The sequence below is a fragment of the Beta vulgaris genome, chromosome 3 (assembly GCF_026745355.1).
Source record: "Beta vulgaris subsp. vulgaris cultivar EL10 chromosome 3, EL10.2, whole genome shotgun sequence".
NCBI lineage: Eukaryota > Viridiplantae > Streptophyta > Magnoliopsida > Caryophyllales > Amaranthaceae > Beta > Beta vulgaris.
This window is the reverse complement of record NC_079204.1, coordinates 38,298,990-38,323,843: the sequence shown is the minus strand read 5'-3', so window position 1 is coordinate 38,323,843 and position 24,854 is coordinate 38,298,990. Positions and strand designations below refer to the sequence as shown.

Below are 24,854 nucleotides of genomic sequence, written 5' to 3'. Positions count from 1 at the left end.
TCCCACTGGTAACTCTTACTTAATTCATTACCAAATGTAAGCTTACAAGGAAAAAAACCGTCGATTTTGTTAACTTTTCATTAGCACATCTATCTCAATTTATGTGCTTGAAAATTGTCTAGGTTTACATGATAGAATCATTTTAGCCTTTAAGAGTCAAATTTAAAATCTTATTTGATTTTCATGCCTAAAAATTAATAAGCTTGGGAATTAAGTGTCATTTTGACCCTTAAGGGTCAAATTTGACAAAAAAGACCTAAAGTGTCTTGATTTGTGTGTAAGACATTAATTCTAGTAGAAAGTTAATGAAATTAACATTTGGAGCTAGAACAATAATTAAAGCTACCAATGAAAATAAAAAAACCAAGTGTCACCAATAAGAAACTCGAAAAGTTCAAAATCACCATTCGGAATTTCAATCTTTTATGCATTTCATGCTCGTTGGCTCGCTGCAAGAATTTGGATATTTTACTGGATAAGACTTTGTAATACTTGGTTATCCAAAAAAATGTGAAAATTGAAGAAAAAAGGATAGCAAATAGGCCCTTAGTATTGCCTTTTGAATTGCTCAACCCAAGAATCAATTGAACACTTGAGGCAAACAGCTAGATCGAATTGCCAAATAAATATATGAGCAACACCGAAAACTTGTATCAAGTTGATAATTTACCCTGCTCTAAGCTGATATTCTACTATATCAGATTCTAAATCACTAACAAAGAATATCATAATTTAGTGGGGTCTGACCCGCACTGGACCATGGCTGGCAGAACAGTGGAGAGACCTTGAGCACCGAGGAAGGTAGCATTCTATGATACAACAGAATGAATATATAGCCCATAGCCCTTTAGTGTTTCGCAGAACGGACTTCTAAGGACCACCTCCTTGAGGCTTTCGGGTTTTCTGCATTATCTACTGGATTTGAACAACTGCATTTTCCAACTCTTGTTGTAACAACTCAGCTCCTTCAATATCCAGTGACTGGATGTTCATATCCTGTTAAACAGATATGGGCAATATTGAAAAATTTCAGAAACATTAGATATGTAGTATTAAGACTACTTAGAAAGACGGTAGAACACAAACATAGATGTCCCTGTTCTCTACCCATAAACCAGGTCCAAAAAGGTGAACTTTGGACAAGCTAAAAATGACCCCCTTTATTACAACAAATTCCTCTGGACGGTTTTTGCACACCAAAAAAGGCTGATAAACTGACATGCCACAGAATAAATAATCTTTTTGATAACATAAATCAATAAAAGCATCGCTCCTGGCATTCATTTTGCTATTTTTGCTTTTATAACTGTTTTGTGGATTCAAGGGTCTGATTGAAGGCTATAGTAATGACCATTTTTACCTAATGTTACAGAAAATTTTACAGTAAAATATCCACCAAATGAGGCCTTCTAGCACAAGAAACACTTTACCAGGATCCTCAATGAACAGGCATAGTGGGATTCGTTATAGTTTGCTTCAACATGGTAGCTATTCATGTATGACAACATCACCTTTTACAGGAGATAGGAAGTGAGGATGAAGAGGCCTTCATGATTTGGGACAATGAAGGCTACCACTATAGTGTCAGCATTCAGCAAGTGCATTATTTACTATCTCACAAAGAATCTTCTAAATTTTCAAAGTACGACTTTGCTGAACAAGCTAGATGGCCTATATGAACTTCCCATGTCCTACTTGATGAACAAACTACAATCTTCGCAAACACAGCTTACTATGATGAAATTTGTCACTCTTGAGTCTATTTATCCATCAATTTGAACAAGTAGAATATTGTAACATTATGCATATATGAAAACATATATTATAAAATGAATCTAACAATAGCATATTTACATCATCCATCACTGTATTCAAAAATTGATAAATAAGGAGGAGCTTGGTAGGAGGGGGGAGTTAAATGTTTGTTTCTTTAAGTTAAACCAGATCCAATTTATTCTCCATATGCGCAATAGTCAATAGGGACATTGCACCTAGCTACCCAAGAATCAAAAACGTTGACTGATTTGCAAGCAAATCAGTGTTAACATGCAGTAAAATATACTCAGATCGATTCACCAAGCTTTCAAAATTCTTCCCCAATTAACAATATAATTCAAGATAAAAGTTGACCCCATAAATCTTGACTTTAGAGTGTCTTCTCATATTAATCCCAATTTTGCTTTATTCATGAATAATCCGAAATTTAGGGATACGCTTCCCATCTAAGTCTCGGTTTTTCCTAAATCTAGATACAGAGAAAAGGACGATGACAACCTCCATTTATTTCCCCCTCATCCTCCCACCACAGACCTCTCCAATGACAATATCATACAGTTGCACTACCTTGAGCCAAGCCTCTGGGCCACCCTATCGAGAGTGTCTGATCATCCCCCCCCCCCCTGTCACCATAATATCCTCAGCGTAAAGTTCTACTTGATACTAGGAGAACAGAGAGCTTATCACTCTCTCCAGAAAAGAACAATATATAGCAAGATTGTTATGCAAATGCAGGGCCACAACAAGGACACATTAAACAAATAATTGAAGGACTTTAAGTATCAAAAGAATCATGTTTCTCATCTGTTGAACTTCATTTGCACAGAAAAAGTTCAAATAACGCATGTCTAAAAGGTAAGCACCACTGAAGCAATTTCCTTTTCTAGGACAAAACCTTTTGCACTTGGTGCCACTAGCGGCCCATGTTGGGACAAGACATTCAGCTGGACCTTTAATTGACTAAGTGAAACAACTGATGATGTCTGCTTGAAAATGGATGGGCCTAAAAATCTAAATACGGGAGTTAAGTGATCTAATTCTAGAACTTTCTATGGAATCAAGCCATATGGCACTTTGAGCAAAAAAGTTGGACCTTTAATCGACCAAGTGAATTAACTGATGATGTCTAAATGAAAATGGATGGACCTACAATCTGAGCATGTGAGTTAAGCTATGTACTTCTAGTACTTTCCTGGAATCAAGTAACACGGCAAGTATTTTGAGTACAAAAATGTTAGCATAATTCACAAGTCAACCCATCCGCTAACCTGAAGGCGAAAGAATTGCGAAGAGGAAGTAAACTTCATAAAAGGAAAGCCCGCAAAATTGGAAAAAAATGCTTTGTTATTCTGAACTATTTCTGGCTGGTTTCCTTCCCAGCTAAGATTTCTCTCTTATATTACTGTCTTTGCTAGTAAAGTGAATTGTATAGAATATGAAAAATTATGAATAGAATAGTTGCTAGTTCTTAGTGATAACATATGAGAATAATTCCAGCAACAAGGACCCTTCATGGCACATTGCTTAATTAGGTAGAGGTGTAACATCCCTCTACAACAAAAAAACATAATGGAGAGTAAAACTAGATATGTCATTATTGCTACTTGTACCTGCTGCTGCATAAGCTGTTGTGGTTGCTGATCTTGACCTGCATAGGCCTGAGGTTGTATTTGCGGCTGAGACATTCTGTAGTAGGGTTCCTTAAGTTCCATCTTTCCAGAAGAAGTCTGTAGGATTCCCCCTTGCTCAGCGCCAACTCCCCACATTTTAGCTGCGCGGAAGTACAGCTTATCAAACACACACAAATAAAACACAGGAATAAAACACAGGAAAAGGAGGGAGCAAACGCCAACCTGACAATGTAAGATATAAGGTATAACTCTGATTATTGTGGGCGACCATGCGAAGACTGCCGGTAATTTCTTGTCCAGCCATGACATAGATAGGTTGTGACAAAACGCAGCGTAATTGGTACCAGTGTGTAGTTGGTGAACCAGGTGCGGTGGTAAGCCACCTCTGGACAGAACTGCACAAAAGGATTTTAAGTAATCAAGATCAACAGCTCTAAACACAGCACAGCATTCAATGATCAGAAAATGGCTTCAAAATCAGTCTGCTACCTTCCATTAAACAAAACATCAAACCAACAAGCTAACCCATGCACTCTTGTGCCCACTGTCGCTGTAAATTTTAATGGGATGTCAATTTCATATAACTGCTCCTCCTGCAAAGACAAATGTTGCTCCAAGAGTAATTAACAGCATACTACTTCTGTTCTATAATAAATGCAACATGGAGGATGCACAGTTTTTAAGGAGCCCATATACTGAGGAGAGAGATAGAGAGGGACAAAAAGAGGGGTCTTGTGCTGAAGAGTGAGATAGAGAGAATCCTTTAATCAAAGATAGAAGTGTTGCATCTATTTTGCAACTTCCCAAAAGGAAAGAGTTCTATTTCAGAATGGAGGAAGTATATGATACGCAAAAGCTCATTGCACCTTAACAAAATACAAAATAAGTAGATACCTGAGAGAGAGAGAAAGAAGCAGCAGCTAGAAATATCTAAATTTTCCAATTCTCAGTTCCTACTTTTAGTTCAACTTCCCACTCTGCTTCTTCATTCCAGAGAAAAAAACATGAGCTCAAGTTTTCAGCTCAAAAATTGTTCTAGGGATTTAAAGTCTTTTGTAATTGTTAGAAGGCTTTGCAAGTTACTAGATATATCAGCAATCTGGCCTCAACGATCAGGTATCCAAAAAGCATAGGACATCAAGATCCCCAGAAGAAAGCCTATAAAGACGTTATCCCACAAACTTCTTCCAAAATGGAGATTCTGAGTATATTGTGGCCTTCCTAAACATGGTTGAGAGATAGACGCACAGTATAAGGTGGATATATGATACAGAGGAAGGAAAAAGAACGGGAAATGGCTGCTCGCCGACCAGGTTTCTTGCTAGAGCCAGGGGCAGATGTATGTGAGGGCCTAGGTGGCATGTGCCACAACATGAAGTATATATTTTCCTTTATTTTCATTTTACAATTCAGACATATTTTATAAGAGGTCAAAAAAGTTCATTGCACCTCCATTGCACAAAATGTGCTGCTCTAGTGGTCTATGTAGTGGGGACAAAATCAACATATGCCAAAAAAAAAGGTATGTTGCAACTATTTTGAGACATCCAGAATAGAGAAGTGTTGCAACTAGAAAAACAGAGGAAGTATTAACATCTTACACATTATTATTCTCCACATATTTAGATTATAAAGAGTTGTATAGTATCTTACTTTCTGGAGTTAAAAATAAATAAGATTGTATTAAATTCGTGCTAAGTGCTCTACTCTGAATGCGATAAAGAAATATCAAGCACAAAACAAGATGAAAAGCATCAGACTAAAGCATTACCTTAATGGAAGAAAAATCTAGCACATGACTTGAAGATGGTGCGACAAGTAACCTTGGGTCAAAAGCATCTACCACAGGCTACAAGATGCAATACAGCAAAAATTAGTCAAAATCAACTATTTGTAATGCAAGATCATATACATCCACACATACTGAAAAAATATAAAAAAGCAAACACGAAGAGTAAACAACTTACAAAAGAATCAAGAATAGCAACCATGCAACTCTACACCAACTTTTAGACACAATGAGAATACATTACAACTCTTCCTTTCAGTTGTGAAACCAATAGTTAGAATACTTTCCAATTTAGCACCAGATGGAATTTGTAAATCTTCTGATGATTGTAGAGGGTTGTGGACTTGTTGCTGAATTGTTGTCTCATATTATCTGAAAGCCTAGTTTGCATAAGCTTTAATTCTACGAGAACGAGATTTAATCATTTTTTCTCATTAGGCCATCGACTCCCATTAAAAGTCTCAAGGTGCTATTAAACTTAAGTTGCAACTCAGAGGAATTCTTTTTTTATCAACAGGTAGCTAGTAGCTTACCTATGAAATAGAAATTACACCTTCAAGATAGCTTTGTTGCTTATTGGAAGTTTCATAGCTGAATCTTAAACTAGATCCTAATTCTATGGATAAGGCATAATTACATGCTAAAATATTCATTCTAGATATTCACCACCAAAATTTGCACAATTTAAATAATTTAGGACTTAAAGAACTTGCAACCTCTGCCATTGTTGCCTAATTACTCTAGCCTTTCGCGGTTTTTTTCCCTTGGTTGCCCTTCAACGTACAGTTTCCTAATTCTAAAAACAAGGCTCTATTTGGTTCAACTAATATTGTCTGAACTTATCCATCTGAACACTCGAACTTATCTGAAATTATTACTTTGTCTGAAATTGTTTTATTTGTGTGTGAAATTGTCAAAGAAAAAGAAATCTTATCGTTACTCATTTTGTGCACTTATGTGATCTAATCTAAGCTTATCTTTACTCATCCGAACTATTTTTTCCTGAAACATTCAAGATAAGTTGAACTTGAACCAAACAAGGCCTAAGTTCCAGTTTTCCAGCTGCTATTCCTGATTTCTAGTTTTTAAGCAAGGAAGTGAGTCCCTCCTCTCTTAATTCCCCCCGTCTCCCACCCCAAAAACATAGAAATTTATAAAACCTGTAAAGGGACCAAACAAGTATAAATGCTTGCTTTCCTGTTTCCCAATAACTACACACTTGCAATAACAGATAGAGCAAGAAAAGCTACATGACAACATCACATGTTCTATAAACTCTTAAAAGTCTAAAAAAAGGGAAGAGAACCTCAAGAGTTTCATGCAAGAAGAATAGTTTGCTCAAACTAGAAGTATAACCCGATGAATTCAACACATGAATTATCACGGTACAAACAATTAGATGTAGCAGTTTTTATAATAACAGCCGATCCACAACATAGCAGCTCATATATATGAGTTTCAACTTGACAGATTGTACTTCTCAGGTTGTAAAAGCTCGTAATATTTCTGCTTACATGAGATTGATGTGGGCTGAAAAATGGCTAATCAACTGATATGAAGTCATGTCGCGCCAACCACAACTTATCCCCATTGCAGGAAACTGCAGCTGTGACTTGTGAGTCTTTGCCTTAATAACCCTAGACTAGAGCACATAAGACTAATTGTATTATGTTGGCGGAGACAGGAATACGCTTAGGAGAACGTATGGTCCCACTGGACAGCACACGATAGAAGAAGATGTGTCGTGGGTGAGTGACCTCTATTTAAGATTAAATATAAAGCACTAGGCCATAATTATCGAAACAGCTTAAAATCTATAATTAGAGAATTTGCAGGAATCAGAACAAGAAGTTCCCAAAAAGGAAAAAGAAAAACCAAGATCAACCATGATGATCACAGCTTGGTCAAGCTAGAACTCACTCAGAACCTAACGGCCTTCAAGCTTTCTTATGGCAAACTTTAAGCTTCCTGTAACTGACTCACTCTTATTTTTCCAATCTTTTCCAAATCAATTGGAGTAAGCAGCATGTGATCTAAAAACCTTGGTGCCTAAGATCCAAATATTGACATTATTAAGGAAAAGATCCCTCTGTATGATGATCAAGCCAATTAAGATAAGTAGCTGCAGAAGTTGCAATGTGGAGCAAGCAGCTGTACTCGTCCGCAGTGGCAGTTCAAATTCCATCCTGACAAGGTCCCATTACTTCATGTCCATCAGTTTCAGGGGTAAGAGTGGATCATCGGTATTGTTTTCTGTTAGAGGTCTGATTTCCAGATCAGTTTATGAGCCTTTACATCACTCAAAGTCGTCATGCAACGGTACTGAAAGCATTAGCATGTCATTTACAGATTTACTAGATATCCTAATGATTGCAGAAAATAATCAGTCTTATTGGAGTCACGTATCTATATGGAAGTTGATCCACTTGGAGAGATAAGTTTAATTGGCTGCAGAAAAACAGGTTCCCTTTCAGCTAAAATTTTTTTGCAACTATTGAAAGGAAATTTCTGTCTTCCTTAAAGGGATAAACGGAAATGAAGTTCATCCAAAATTTTGTTTCTTTGCATGGGGACAGGCTGACAAGATTTTGCAGAAAATTCACTTGATACATAAGTCTTCAATTTTGCAAGTGACCAGATAATATGGAGAAAATATTTACAGGTGACCTCACTCCTTTGATCTCAGGTTATCTCTCAACAGTGCTTATTCATTGAGATGAGTTGGGATTCAGTTTCAAAAGGCCAAAGTTTTTGTGTCATAAAATTGAAGGATGAAGTGTGATGTTACTGGAGTGCAAAAAAAAAAAAAAAAAAAAAAGCGTGGCATCTGGTGCTACAGAGGGTGTTCATAGATATCCGATCCGGTTTTTCGGATATCCGATCCGCTTTTTTAGTTTTGGACATTTCGGATCGGATATTCGAAAATTTCCGGAGAGGTACGGATCGAAAATTTTCATTCTCGGATATTTTTTTCAAATATTTTCGGCTATTCGATCCTAAATATCCGTTTTCAAGGCCGGATATCTGAAATATCCGATGATCCGACCCAATCCGAAACTTATATATGAACTTTTCCTTTAAAATATTCAATTTTGTTAGTTTTCAAGTATCCGATCCGATCCCAAATTTCGGATCGCATTTTTACCGATCCGAAATTTTACATCGGATATCCGAAATGAACACCGACAGAGGTGATAAAATACTACTAGATCTCCTTAGTCAAAGTGTGTCAAGGGCTATGTTACTCAGACACGGATTGAGTGTCTACTCGGATACGGGTGTCCAAGTGTCTGACTCGGCTATTTTGTAGGAAAAAGTCAAGTTTTTAGTCTAAAATAAAGTATCCAAGTAAAGTGTCGTGTCGGACACGACACCTCGTTTTTGAGGTAAATGAAGGTATCGGAGTAACACTGGTCAAGCGGTTCAAGTTTCTTCATGCGAGCCTGTTGTCTCGAAAGAGCACTTGTTTATCCTAATAATTCTTTGAAATAACTCAAGGAGACAAAAATATATGGCTCATTACAACCCTTAAAAAGGAGCTGAAAGTTAAAAGATAGAAATTCATCCCATACCTTCACATTAACTCACAAGTCCTCCAACAAAATCTAGAAATCAAGGATGAGTCACCAATAATAAGTTATAAGTGCAAACAGAAAATTGACATCATATAAGAGAAGTTTTCATAGATTCTAATGTTGTTCTAACTTCTAATTGTATGGTGAAGATTGATTCTTAAAGCTTGACCAAGGGTATTCTCATGTGACACCTCGTTTTTGAGGTAAATGAAGGTGTTGGAGTAACACTGGTCAAGGGGTTCAAGTTTCTTCATGCGAGCCTGTTGTCTCGAAAGAGCACTTGTTTATCCTAATAATTCTTTAAAATAACTCAAGGAGACAAAAATATATGGCTCATTACAACCCTTAAAAAGGAGCTGAAAGTTAAAAGATAAAAATTCATCCGAGAGCTTATCATTAACTCACAAGTCCTCCCAAAAAAATCTAGAAATCAAGGATGAGTCACCAATAATGAGTTATAAGTGCAGACAAAAAATTGACATCATATAAGATAGAAGTTTTCATAGATTCTAATGTTGTTGTAACTGTATGGTGAAGATTGATTCTTAAAGCTTGACCAAGGGTATTCTCATGTGAGCCCCAGTAACATATATAATTTACACATTATACATACCTGTGAAAAATAACCCTGGAATGCCGATCCATACAACGAGGACAAATCCACCCCAAAATAATTTTGCTGCTGCCAGAAGAGTGCCTGAAAAAATTGAGCAACATACAACTGAGTTCATCGTTTAGCGCATGCGTACATTACAAGACATAAGGCGCAGATGTGAACCAAAAGCAAAGCCTTAACCAAAACTCAAAGTCAAGCTCAAAATTGTGTTAAACAAGAATGACTTAGAGTCACAACACTTCTTCACTAGAGTCACAACGTAACCCCCCTCCCCCGGGAAAAAAAAATTCGTTCAATTTTTTTTTAAAAGGTTGGAGTCACAATACTTTTTAATTACAGTCACATTAAGGTTGGAGTCACATCACATCTTCATTAGAGTCTCATTTTTTTTCCACATACCTATTAACTAGAGACAACTTTCCTTAGTTCTCACATTCTCACATGAATTTCTCTCTAAAAAAAGGTATCTATAGAAAGCAGAAGAGATCATACAAATTAAGAAAATTTCATTGTCCTCCCAGAAGCACGGTGCACCTAGTAAATTTGTTCCATTTTCGATGATGTTTTATTTTTAACAAATGTTTGTTTTAAGCATATGTTTCAAAAAAAAAAATGTTCTATTTTCAATAAGCAAATGTTCATATTAAGCTTTATTTTCAGAGAAAATATGTTCTATTTTCCGTGAAAAATTGTTCTATTTTCAATGAGCAAATGTTCTATTTTAACAAATGTTCGTTTAAAGCTTATATGTCAGCGAAAAATATTTCTATTTTTGATGAGAAAACATACTATTCAAGTAAATGTTCGTTTTAAACCTAATTTTCAATGAAAATGGGTTTTGTTCTCAATGAGCAAATGTTCTATTTAAGTCTTATATTTAGAATTTTTTAGTCCTAATTTAGTACATGTTACATTTATATGTTTGAACAATTAATTGAATATAATGATACAAAAATATATGCATCATACTTGTTTGAATTGAAGAAACAAACATGTAAACTATAAGTTCAATGTTTAAATTTAAAAAATGTTTTTTCACTTGTTCCTTGTACCTTTGTTTATGTTTATATAGTACTAGGTTTATGCCCTTGTAAAAATGCAACTTAAACATTAAAATGTTTGTTTTCATAAGTTAATTCTTGTAATGTTCCAATTCAGCAGTAAAAATGTTCGTTTTTACAAGTGAAATCTTGTAATGTTCACTTCAACGGAAAAATGTTCGTTTTCGTAAATGATTAATTTTGTATTGTTTGGGAGCAGTGCACAGATTATACAAACTCGACATTTCAGACACTTCAGCACACAAATGAATCAATGTAAAGCTACATGCGTAGATATTGATTGTTCAAGACTACAATAGAGTATTGAATCCACTATCTAGTGACAGGCAATTCCAACAATTTGAAAACGCCAAGATACTATGACTTTCCTTCTTCTTCATCCTGATAAACAAATTTTATGTATAGTACAGGACTACAGGATATATTGTAAATCTATATATCTAGCAAACTGACACCAAACACAGCTTAAATGTATGTATACCTTGTTAGCAATTTCAACGAACAGATATTCATCGCTGAATGGTGCCATATGTATTCTACATGAATATAGTTGCTTGGATTAGAAAAGGCAATTACAGATGATGAGACTTGAAGAAACTTGAATGCAAACATATAACAATGAAAATGTAGCCAAGAGAAAAAGTTTTATGATAACAATCAATAATGAACCAGGTGGAGTTTCCTTTGAGAACCTTAAATTCTTCAACAGTTGTACTAATAATTCCAAAAAGTGTGCTGATCAAATTAATAAAAGAGAAAAAAAAAAATGAGACACCAATTGCATGTCTGCATAGAGAAGCTAAAAGGGGAGGAGGAACCTCGCTCAATTATCCCAGAAGGATATATAAATCTATGGTTTAGTTTGGTTCACCATTCCTTTCTCCCCCTCAATACCACCCACAATATGGTCGTAGGAGAACAGAAAGTGAGAAAACTGCCAAAGGAATTTATCAACCCCTCATCCATGCCAAAATCTTTGATCCCCTTATCCATCCCAGACTATATAACTCTAAGAATCCATTTTTTACAGGCAACGAATGCAGTCTATGCTAGACGAGAGGCTCCTCGAAAGCAAGCCACCCCCCCCCCCCCTTCCTCCAAAAAAAAATCGTTAGAAGGCTCTGAGCATGGTTTCTTATCTCGGCTGCCGTCGAGATCGAGGTAACAGTCACAAAACCCTTTTCGCCGGGAATGCAGATGATATGTGGCTGTTGCGGCCTTGTATTAGTAAACTCAAAAACCTTCACAATGCGGTCACCACAAGGCTGAGATTTATAACATGGCTTTGAGTCTCCTTGTTAGTTGCTACTATGACATAGCACAACACACAACCATCAGGTCTTACAACTCTCTTTTAATACCTATGATGCTATCAAATTTTCACATCTCAAAAAATTGAGCATTGTAACTGATATTAGGATGAGATGTGAACGTGGAAAGAATAAGGAAAACGCCAGAAGATCCAACGAGATCCAACTAGAAAAAGAGCAAGACTCAAATGCACCAACTCTTGACACATAGCCGTGCCTAATATGTGTCTGACAAACATCGAAATGGGTATATGAGAAAAAGAAGGAGCCAAAGTAACATAAGACTCATGTACCTGACATATGAGTGATTCACACAATGAGAGTTGTATCTCCAGAATATTCCGAGCTCTAATTTCTTTTTCTCAGCTTTCAATCGCTCTTAGAGCATGAGCAATGGGGTTGGTTTTGGTTGGTCTAGCAAAAAGTAAAGCTAGCTTTACTTAGTTTTACTATTGGAGCAATTGGCCCTTGGAGTTGGTTGGTCTGGAATGCTAGACCAACTATGCCTTGGATGGTGTGCATAGCAACAAATGGGGTGATGCCAGATGTATCAATATTGCTTTATTGTTGCTGTTTTTTTTTTACAAAATTGCTTTTTTTGTTTTAAAGTGAATAAAATCAGCTTATAGTTTTTCAAAAAAATCACATTACAACTATGAAAAAAATTATCTATAAATTGAGCCTAAATCTAATATATTTTACCATATTTTTTCACAACCTGCTTTTCTTTCTAATAACTTTCTCCTACCTAAAATTATTCAAAATGTATATATATTAATTAATGTATCACTAATTAAAACATGAACAAAAATTATCTACTCTATATAAGAATAATAACATTTTGGATAGGAAAGAGAGTATATGATGGAGTATACAAAAAGTAAGAGAGATAATTAGAAAAGCCAAGTAAGACTAGTTTACCCATTGTGAGAAAAAAAAAGTATACCAAAAGTAAGAGATGAAATTGGAAAAGCCAAGTAAGACTAGTCTACCCATTGTGAGAAAAAAAAGATAAGTTGGTGGAAAGTTAGTGGGATATGAGGTGTAAGAAAGAGGAAAGGAGAGAGAAAGAAAAAAACTCCAAGACCAACCAACCCACCCACTGCTCATGCTCTTAGCTTGTCTCATTGATTCACTATCCATTCTGATCTACCAATCCTCAGAACTTATTGGCCTTAGACTTCAATGTGATGACAAACCTTTCTATCCAATTAGCTTATAATCTCCGAACTTTAAACTCATACGTCTAGTAACCTTTATGCAAAATGTTTCAAATTCAGACCAAAATTTGGTACGTAAAATAAATATCAATAACACATCATTAAGCAACTAGAAAATTTCAATCAGAGATGAATATGTGATAACCAAGGACTTACCTTCCTACTCCAGGAAACATTTTTCCATTAGGAACAAGTAACCGATCCCGTGCAATAACATAAGATTCCAGCATCCTCTCATTAACCAATAATGTGCCTATATTGCAGAAAAATGAACCTTTGCAATCATGTCCTCTCGAAGATAGTGATTTACAGCAAAAGTAGGAAAAAAAATTAATAGTGCAGATAATATTGCAGAAATGGAGTATAGGCGTTAAGATACACAACGACCATGCATTACAAGTCACACATGGAATAAAGAGAACAATTCACAGAACAACCATGCAGTACAGATATCACTGCTTCAACACAGGGAATTTATGGGGAGTCATAGATAATGCAACCTTATCCCTACCCAGTGAAGTAAATATATATATATATTATATATATATATATATATATATATATATATATATATATATATATATATATATAATATATATATATATATATATATATATATATATATATATATACGGGAAGTCACAAAACTTTATTCCTAACAAAAAGAAATTTATAGGGGGTTTGGAAAGATGAAAGCCTGGGAGCACATAAAATAAACAAATGCAAGGAAAGAACAGCGAATCAGAGTGATGCACATTTTCTTAAGAGCCTAGACTAAAAATTACAGGAAATCTCCCTACGGATCTTGGGGTCTGCTACATGGATCCTAAAACTCTATTGTTTACTAGCAAAGATAATAAGTTACCCATGGGCTCAGAAATCAATATATCTGCTTTCTCGGGCAGCTCCACTTCTTCAACCTTGCCTTTTATGACCTGCAAATATAAACATTTTTGAGCTCTTAGGCATAATTACACACTTACGGGTAAAACCGCAGGAAGATTTTAAACAAAGAGCCAATATATAGTTACCGTTATTCGATCAGCCAAAAATGGATTGCCCGCAATAAGCTTACGTGCATAATCCGCCATTTCAGATGCTTCTACAGCATAAACATGCTTTGCTCCAGCCTGAGTATACAAAGGCAAACGAAAAGAGCATGTGTTTCAAAAAAAAATAAAGCAAAAGTGCAAAACACTAAAAGCGCTTTTATATGTATAAAAAAAAATACATAAAATAAATCATATTCCATTTTTACCTGAGCAGCAAATAATGACAGAATACCGCTACCGGCCCCAACATCAACCACCACTTTCCCATTAAAATCCACACGATTCTCCATAACAGCAGCAAAATAGGTTCCTGCAGCAAAAAGAAAAAAAAAAATCCCGTCAGTTGAAAATTCTCTTAACGGTTACCATATTGATTTATATTATACACTAAGACAAAAAGTATCAGAGAACTATAGTAGTCTACGAAAGTTCATGAAGGATTCCAGATATGAAAAATTGTGGTCCACACTGAGACAATCCAAGCAACAAGACATAGCAATATAACCTGTCCTCACATAGTCCTGCATCATATTTTGCTGATGTAACAGTTGCCCATAATAATGGAAGTACATTTTAGCAGAAGATGCCTCTGTCTTGGAATCGAATTTGCTCCTACGAGCTGAAACTACCCCATTTGGCAACTTTGATTCTGAAAGCGAGGAAAGTAGTTAGACCTTATTACAAATCAAAGACATATTATCAATTGCATATGTTAGTTCAATTCACAACTAAAATAAATTCTAAATAAGTTCTAATAAGTTCTACTAATTTCAAACAAGTTACAAGAAGTTCACAAGGTTCAAATAAGTGATTAATAGGTATAAAGAACATTGCCCAGTGAGCAGTTTTGATTTGAATCATCAAGTTCACTCAAAAACATCATGAACATGGCTCCATATTAAAATATGCGAGCTCATAACTTGCATTTCTAGAAGGTGGAGGAGACTGAAAAGAAAAGAAAATCATTTCTTTTTTTGAAGTCAAGGATATAATATAAAGTTATTTAAATTAGAAACATAAATTGATAAGAAGATATAAATTTATAGACAATCAATAAAGGAGCTTTATGCTGCAGAAAACTCAAGAAACATTAACTTCAGCTTCTGTAGATGGACAACAGATTTCAGCTTCTGATTAGAAAAGATATGGAATTTAACAGGAAGTAGCATTTAGCATGATTGACACATGATATTCTAGCATTAGCTTACTTTGAGAGGAATCCTAGCCCTCCTAAGTTTGTATCTCTCCTTTTATTTCTATCAATATATTTATTCTTTATCCCAAAATCAAGAAGCAGTAACACAAATGATGGGAAACAAGAAAATATGGGTGAGTCAACTACAGCAGTCAAACAGCGCTTAATCACATAGAAGCTCAACATCCCTTTTAATTAGATACCCCTGCTTTCAAAAAGCTTTTCATGTTTGGAATCTTTTTGTGAGGGGAAATTTATCAGAGTAGGAAGAACTTTTTGAAACGGATAGGGTAGAAGAATAATAAGAGATAACCTTAACAGTATCCATGGGAAAGAGTTTGTTTGAATGTTCATATATTTCCAGAGCCTATACTAGTTTGGATCAACTCTCATCTGATATTTAACTGAAAGCGCAAATGAAAAATAGATGCTATTGATACCATTTTCAAGTTCAAGTTAAATATATTTCCTCGGTTTATTTGTGTATGCTACATATAGAAAGTGCGCAGTTGTAAGAAGGTAGAGAGAGAAAGAAGGGGACCCAAAAAAAAAGTAGGTAAAATCCCCTTTTGAACATAAAAAACATGGTTCCCACTACATAATTTAGCATTAAATAAATACAAATGTAGCAAGTAATATGACATTTCCATTTTACGGAAGTGTAGCTAAGTACAAAAAAAAAAAAAGGAAGTATATTATAAAACCCCGAACCCAAGGTGTTTTGTGAAGAGCTATGTGATCACATTGAGCTATGAGTGTCCCTTTCCACAAATAGATGCAAAGGGTTATGAGACAGGCCATATCCACTATTATCAAGTTTTGTATATCATGAGATAAAATTAAGAGATTAATGAAGATATGTGTGCTGAGAATGTCAGGTTAGGTAAAGGATTCTACACTCGTGTAAGTCCAAGCATAGTGTAAACGGTATTGAGAACCTATTTTTTTGCTTATCCTAAATTAACTGATCATTGAAGCCTTGGGGGTAATATGAAGTGCTTTGACTTTTATTCTTGATCACCATTTGGCCTTCATGATATTCTGGACTGGATTCCCAATTTCTTAAATACTTTAATCTTAGATTAAATACTCTCTCATGTTTGAGGTATCCGTCAACAGCTAAAAATGAGAGCTTCCTCTTATTTTCATAGCTTAAAAGATATTAGATGCCCTGGGAACCCCTCCCCCCCCCCCCCAAGACCCATATTCTGAATAACTAGCAAATTGTGTTACCATAACCATTCCACGAATTAGGTAACATAATTCATAATGTAGATGCAAATGCATTTTGAACTGCTATATGAATCATGATGCTCCTTATAACATCTTATCACAAGAAGCAACTAGAATGATAAATTTGCAAAAAGAAACTTATCAGAGAAGACAAAGATATCGTGGACAAAATACTAAAAATACTTTACAATTAATGCGAAAGCAAAGAATAGTTGTTTTCTCTCAAAGTTTCTTTTTGCACTTCGCAAAGAGAAAAATGGTGTTATTATTACGGAAACACTCCAGTTCCTATTTGTTCTTCATATATGGTATATGGGAAGAAAATGCACTTTTGCACGCTCTCTCTTATATTTTGGAACTTCTCTCTTACATTTGGAACTTCTTTCTTACTTTTTGCACTTTCTCTCTTACTTATTGGTACTTGTCTCTCACTCTACATTATCCAAATAAGGTAATATTCTCTGTAGGCAGATCTTTCTGAAACACCTCAATGGGGAAAGGGGGAAGAACAAATAGGAACAGATTCAGTACAATATTACAAAATACTTCCTCTCTTCCATGTTAATTGCAACATTTCCCTTATTTTTGAATTTCACATTGATTGCAAATTTGAACATTAACCTATTTGGCAATGTATTCTCTATCTCTCCTATCACATGCATACTCTTTTTATCTATCTCTATATCTATCCTCTTCACATGGCATTTTTTAATAATATGCCAAACCTTATATGTTGCAATTAATATGGAAAGGAGGAAGTACAATTCAACACAAACGAAAACCAACAAAGTTTTTTTAAAAAAAAATATCAAGTAGCAATGTTAACTAATTCACTGATCCCCTGTGAACCACAATCTGGAATGTGTGGATTACTGCGTTCACATCTTAACTTTTAAAAAAATTCTAGAGCTTTTTGGGCATAAGAAATGATTGGGTGTCGAGTGATACATGGTAACTTGTGGATTAAATAAGAACATTTAGGTATTCAATGACATTCCCATAACCATTCATGGACCCGAATATACTACGTTCCAGGGAATTATTTATCAGTATTTCAGTTAGAATCTAAAGGGATTAAGAATGTGATAGTGGGGAGGTCATGCAAGTTTAGACAACTATAACTTTGCATTTCATGCCCATAAATCAGCAGAAACAAAATACAAAAAGATTCTCTAAAAACTCCGGCTAAAAAACATTCAGGATAAAACAAACTCAACCCAGTCCTTCTGGTTGATAAAGATATATCATTTGCTTGGCAATCCCAACCATTAAATAGAAATATGTTATTGGTTAGTTTGGTTTTCTCCATCAGTCATCAAATGTAACACAGTATAAGTTGAATTAGTAGAGGCACCAGCCGAGATAATTTCAGGAATCATAAAAATATAACAAATCATAAGACAGCTAAACTAACAGAAAGAAAATTCATCTAAAGTAAATATACTGAGCAAAAAATGCCAATCCATTTCCACTAGGCTACATATAAGTATCAAATCGAGCACCTTCGCAGTCTGCTTCTTTCTTCCATTGTTCAAATGCACAATGAAAGGCCTTGCTTTCCTCCTCGTTCCTGAATTGTATGGTGACGCCCTTCGAGTATGACTCCTGTTTAAAATGGCAGTTATTGTTTTGGAACTAGCTAATGCTCGCACAACCTAACACTTCTAAACAAACTAAGCGCGAGTTTCAAACAAACAAATGCTCAACTATGATAATTGATAAAATCATCAAGAATACGTAAAACAACAGCGTAATCTTTCAATTCACCATTTCCATCAAAATACCTCTTTATCGGTTTCAGAATCTTCACTTATGCAAATTGATTCAACTGGACCAACTTTAAACAACTGCACATCATAAAAACACAAAATATATCTCAAAAATATTTAACAATTATTACTGCATATTTAGACAGTACAACTATATAAAAGTCACGACTGTATATTTAGCTTCTACAACCGTATTTTTAGTAGCATTTCCTAACCTGAGCCATGTGAAGATCAACATTTGTAGAATTACTGCTTTCTGAATCATTAAAAATCCGAAGCTCGGCAACACCAGAATCGATATGAAACCTAGCGATAGAAGGCGAAGAAGGAGATGCAGTTGAGGAAGATAGAGGAAGGGAAGAGAATGAAGCTAAGGTGAATTCGCGGTGTTTGTTTTTTTGCCCTAATGAAGACTCCATTGTTGAGCAGAGAGGAGAGAGAAAAAGGTGATTTAGGGTTTATGGGTTTAATGAACAGAGTTCAAACTCAAGTGCAAAATTAAAATTTTGGAGCCGCCTACAGGGTAGAGATAGAGAGAGAGAAAGCAGTGTCACTTTCGGTCCAAAAGAGTATTTAAAGCTTCCGAGAATGGTGATTTTTCTTGGGCACGTCTGTTGCGGACTTGCAGGGACCATATATGTACATCAGCACTTCAACACTTCAACACTTCAACACTTCAACACTTCAGCACATGTGCCATTTACTTGCACCACCATTTAAAAAAAAAAAAAAAAAGTTGGCCCTCAATAATACTATCATCGATTATGTATTGGATAAATTGTCAAAAATGACCCAATATTTAGGCTATTTTCTACTATGAATTTTTTGTTGTGAGAAATATGGAGAGAGAGAAGCTATATATCAGAGAGTGTATTGTATTCGTATTGATATAAAACTGATTTCTTACATCGATGGTATTTATAAGCAAAAAATTTCTACTGTGCACAATTGTAAAATTCAACGCGGAAGAAAAATTACCTGACATACATTAAATGCACACAGGAAATGTGGACTTCACATATATGTGAACAATGGAATTGTTCATTCCACTGTTTCTCAACACTCCCCCTTGAATGTCCACTTATAACTCATAATAGACATCGTCTCATTAAGAATTTTTGTTAGGAAAAACCCTGAGGGAAAAATCCAAAACTAGGGAAAGAGTACAACTATTATGTATCCTTATATGTTTAAAATCAACTGCCTCATCAAAAACCTTGTCAGGAAAAACCCGGTGGGATAAAAACCTAATCGAAGGGGAAAGAGTGCAGCACATATAATACTCCCCCTGAATTTAGCATACATCATGAAGATGACGCATTCCAATTTTTCGGACTAATTCTTCAAATTTCTTCGCCTGAAGGGATTTAGTGAATAAATCTGCAAGATTCTCACATGATTGGATTTGTCGGATGTTTATCGTCCCTTCCTTTTGGAGGTCATGAGTGAAGAGGAGCTTCGGTGATAAATGTTTAGTTATGTCTCCTTTGATGTACCCTTCGCTTACTTGGATGATGCATGCAGTATTGTCTTTGTAGATGATAGTTGGATTTGTTGTTATTGTTTCCATCCCACATTCTTCTTGGATATTCTTGATCATTGACCTTAGCCATACACATTCCCTTCCAGCTTCATAAAGAGCAATTAATTCTGCATGATTTGATGATGTGGCCGTCAAAGTCTGCTTCGTGGATTTCCAAGATATTGCAGTACCTCCATAAGTGAATATATATTCGGATTGAGACTTAGCCTTTTGTGGGTCTGATAGGTAGCCAGCATCTGCATATCCAATGAGTGACGCATTGGTCTTGACTGATAGTAATCCGAGATCTTGTGTTCCTCGAAGATAACGTAATAAGTGTCTGACTCCATTCCAATGTCTCTTTTGGTGCATTGCTGTATCTAGCTAACAAGTTTACTGAAAAAGCTATGTCAGGTCGAGTATTGTTAGCCAAGTACATTAAAGCACCAATTGCACTTAGATATGGTACTTCAGGACCAAGAATCTCCTCGTTTTCTTCTCGTGGTCTGAATGGATCATCTTTCTCATTCAGGGAACGCACTACCATTGGAGAACTTATTGGGTGGGCTTTGTCCATGAAAAAACGTTTCAGGATTTTTTCTGTATAGTTTGATTGATGGACAAAAATCCCATTTCTTAGATGTTCCATTTGCAGGCCAAGGCAAAATTTTTTTCCCGAGATCTTTCATCTCAAATTCTTTCATCAAGTATTTTGCAGTCGCTTCAAGTTCTCTAGGAGTTCCGATAATGTTCAAATCATCGACATATACAGCAATGATGCGAATCCTGATTTAGATCGCTTAATGAAAACACAGGGACTGATTTGATTATTTTTGAATCCTTCTTTCAATAGGTATTCACTAAGACGATTATACCACATTCTTCCAGATTGTTTTAACCCATAGAGTGATTTTTCAATTTTATTGAGAACATCTCTTTGGGCATGCAATTTTCTGGTAGTTTTAGTCCTTCAGGAACTTTCATATAAATATCTGTGTCAAGTGAGCCATACAAATATGCGGTCACTACATCCATCAATCTCATTTGCAATCCTTTCGAAACTGATAAACTTACCAGAAATCTTAGTGTAGTTGCATCGACTACTGGAGAATATGTCTCATCATAATCAATCCCTGGCATTTGCGAGAAGCCTTGGGCTACTAATCTTGCCTTATATCTAGTAACCTCATTTTTCTCATTTCGTTTTCTCACGAATACCCATTTGTACCCAACTGGTTTTACACCTTTTGGTATTTGGGTTATTTGACCGAATACTTCACGTTTTTCAAGTGATCTCAATTCTGCTTGAATTGCCTCTTTCCATTTTGGCCAATCTTTTCTACGGCGACATTCATCAACTGTATTTGGCTCTACATCATTTTCATCGTATGTCATTTCAACCGCTATCGAGTAAGCAAAAATTTCATTCAAGACAACATCTTTTCGATTCCATTGTCTCTTTGTAGAAACATAATTAATTGAAGTTTCATTGTTGTCTATGCTTTCATGTTCCTTTTCTTCTGGAACACGTTTTTCTTCATTTTTGTTTTCATATGCATCATCTGCTGTTGGAGATTTATATTAATTTCGTTCGTTGTCTCCTCTTGCCTTTTCATTTTTCTCGGTTTTAAATCTTTAGAACCGGGTGGTCTGCCACGTTTTCGACGTGCTATTGACTCATTTTCAATTGCCTTATTGTCATTAGGAATTTCAATCCGTTCCGGAGCATTCGCAGCAGGTACATGTGACTTTGTCACTTTCTTAGAATCTGTGAATGCATCTGGCAATTGGTTTGCAATACTTTGCAGATGAACAATTTTCTTGACTTCTTGTTCACATGAATTTGTTCTCGGGTCCAGAAACGACATTTGCGATGCGTTCCATGTAATTTCCGATTTTATATTTTGTGGGTCCACTTTCTCTCCCCCTAAGGATGGGAATACCGACTCATTAAAATGACAGTCGGCAAATCGAGCCGTAAATAGATCACCAGTTGTTGGCTCTAAATATTTGATAATTGATGGAGATTCAAATCCAACATATATTCCCATCCTTCTTTGTGGACCCATTTTATACGTTGGGGCGGAGCAATAGGTACATGTACAGCGCACCCAAAAATTCTCAAATGTGAGATATTCGGTTCTCGACCAGATACTAATTGTAATGGTGAGAATTTGTGATAGGTCGTTGCCTGAATTATCTATAATGCTGTGCATGTAATATAGCATGACCCCAAGTAGTAGATGGCAATTTTGACCTCATTATTAATGGTCTTGCAATTAATTGTAGTCTTTTATTAATGATTCAGCAAGACCATTTTGTGTATGTACATGAGGTACAGGGTGCTCAACAATAATCCCAATAGACATGCAATAGTCATTAAATGTTTGGGATGTAAATTCCCCAGCATTGTCTAATCTTATTTTCTTTATTGTATGATCTGGGAATTGAGTTCTTAATCGAATTATTTGTGCCAAAAGTTTTGCAAATCACTAGTAGAATAAATGCTTATTGCTGCGGTCAAAAAGTGGCCTATTGCGGCGGTTTTGGGCGCGCAACAATTAAGAGGGGCAGCAATAGGTATTAATTATATTGCTGCGATTTTAAACCGCAACAATATCTACCAATATTGCTAGGTTTTTAGTCAAAACCGCAGCAATATTTTTATTTATTATCTAGTTAACACGTAATATTGTTGTGGTTTCTGGCCCGAAACCGCAGCAATATTGTTAATTAAAAATAATAAAAGCAATATTGCTGCGGTTTTGGGCCAGAAACCGCAACATCTAGTAAAATAAATGCTATTTGCTGCGGTGATATTGCTGCGGTTTTACCTATATGCAGCAATATAACATGCAAAAGAAATAAAAAAATAGAAATTGACAATATTGCTGCGGTTCCCGCCCAAAACCGCAGCAATATTGTCTAACGGTTACCATTTTAAAAACATGTGGGGCCTTATACAGATAATATTGCTACGGTTTCCATGTAGGACCGCAGCAATATATTAAAAAAATATTTTTTTAATATATTGCTGCGTATTTTTTTAATATATTGCTGCGGTCCTACATGGAAACCGCGACAATATTAGCGGTCATTTAAAAAAAACACGGGTTTCTTTCCCACTTAGGGTTTTTATTCCTTCATTTCTATCTCTCACCCAGCGACTCTCTCAGTCTCTCTCAGCGCCTCACCCTTTCTTCAACCTCTCAACCCTCTCTTCTCTCTCTCATCTCTCTCAACCTCTCTAAACACGCCAATTCGCCTCATGTCAACCTTCGCCTTCTGTCAACCTTGTGCGACCCTGTGCGACCCGACGAAGCCGACGCGACCATGTGCGACCCCAATTCGCCGCCTTCGACGAATCTCCGGCGAGTAAGGTGTTCGATTCTTCGAGATGCGTGTCTTGGTTTGCGTGATTTCTTCGGTTGAGGACGGTCGTTGATGGCTCGCTGAGAAGCAACGAAGACCGTTCAGTTCGTCGACCGCTCGAGTTTTCCTTCACTTCTTCAGTTCGTCGACCGCTCGAGTTCTCCTTCGCATCTCCAGTTCGTCGGCCGCTCGAGTTCTTTCTTCTCTCATATCGCTATTTATTTCGCTATTCAATTGGTCAATCCGACAAACAAATCAGAAGTTTGTCTTCGACCTAGCTCTTGTCGATCTCAAGATCTGTTGAGAAGTGGTGCAACCCAGATGCTGTAAATTCGGAGCAGTCTTTCCCGACAAAAGCAACAAACAGGCGCAAATAGAACAACATAGAAGCAAGAGGTACGCATGTAGAAAAACGTTCTTTCTATTCAGATCTATTGCGAATTTAGGCAGTGAATCGATTCGAATCAAAGATAATAATTTTTTTAATTTTGTACAAAAACAAGAATATGGTTATTGTTTGATAGAAAATAAAACACTATTAATTTTTTGTCATAGAAAACAAGAATACGGTTTTCCCGGAGGGTATCGACATTTATTTCGAGAACGTTGGAGGGAAGATGCTTGAGGCTGTTGGGAAACAACTTGTTGTAATTGCTGAAGAATAAGATCTATCAAACTAAGCGTGAATGTCTTGTGTTCAGCGTGTAAGTGGTGATGTTTGGAGGGTAATTATATGTTTATTGTTCTTGAAAAAGAGTTGTTTGTAGTTGTTATGGTTAATATGGTTATTGTTTTTGTATAATAATTTTTTGACATTGGTATCAACCAATAGTGTTTTATTTTCTTTTAACTGTTTTGTCTTTCAAATTTGATGGTAAAATGCAAAAAAAAAAAAAAAAATTTTTTACTTGTACAGACCCTATTGTCGCGGTTTTTCAAAAAAACCCGCAGCAATATGTCTATTTTTCACTAGTGGAAAAATGTAGAAGGGCTGCCTGAAAAAGGCCTGTAGGGCTGCGCTTTTTGACAGCAGCCCTTTCAGTAGCAGCCCTTTCAGTAGCAGCCCTTCACTTTTTAAGTAGGCTGCGCTAGAAAAGCGCAGCCCTTAAGCTAGAAGGGTTGCGCTAGTTAGGAAAAAGCGCAACCCTTCTAGCTTAGAAGGGCTGCGCTAATTAGGAAAAAACGCAGCCCTTCTGAGCTAGAAGGGCTGCGCTTTTTCCTAACTAGCGCAGCCCTTCCTACCAAAAAAAAAATAAAAAAAATTTTTTTTTTTTGACATTTTTTTACTCATAATCTCACATTTTCTGAAATTAAACATAAGAGAAGAGAAACGAAACGAAAATGAAAATACTAAACCCAAAAAAAAAAAAGAATGAAACGAAAATGAAAAAAACGAACAAAAACTAATACAAGAAATTATAGATCTGAAAATACAAGAACATTAATCAAAACAAAGATGAAAATACAAGAACATTAATCAAAACAAAGAGAAGTATACAAGAACATTAATCAAAACAAAGAGAAGTATACAAGAACATTGATCAAAATAAACAAAGAGAAGTATACAAGAACATTATAGATCTGAAAATACAAGAACTACCTCCAAACATTAACCTAATAATATTTAAATACATAAAACAAAAACCTAATACATAATTTAAGGGAAAAAAAATTTCGGAAAAACTTAAAATGCCTATTTGGAGGCTTAAACGAACTCGGATGGCTTAAAAAGC

At 35.7% G+C, this 24,854-nt stretch overlaps 1 protein-coding gene across 1 annotated transcript; it reads right to left on the bottom strand.

The window, feature by feature from the left end:
* Positions 1–532: 532 nt before the first annotated feature.
* Positions 533–18,875, bottom strand: LOC104883720 (probable histone-arginine methyltransferase 1.3). Its single transcript, XM_048641448.2, has 15 exons — positions 18,443–18,875; positions 18,243–18,305; positions 17,961–18,063; positions 14,536–14,679; positions 14,237–14,340; positions 14,010–14,108; positions 13,844–13,913; positions 13,135–13,231; positions 10,930–10,984; positions 9,385–9,468; positions 5,179–5,256; positions 3,897–4,000; positions 3,630–3,802; positions 3,387–3,547; positions 533–996 (listed from the first exon to the last, which is right to left on the bottom strand). Exons 1-15 carry the CDS (start codon positions 18,644–18,646, stop codon positions 913–915), a joined length of 1,623 nt encoding a protein of 540 aa, XP_048497405.1. The 5' UTR covers positions 18,647–18,875; the 3' UTR covers positions 533–912.
* Between the last annotated feature and the right edge of the window lie 5,979 nt (positions 18,876–24,854).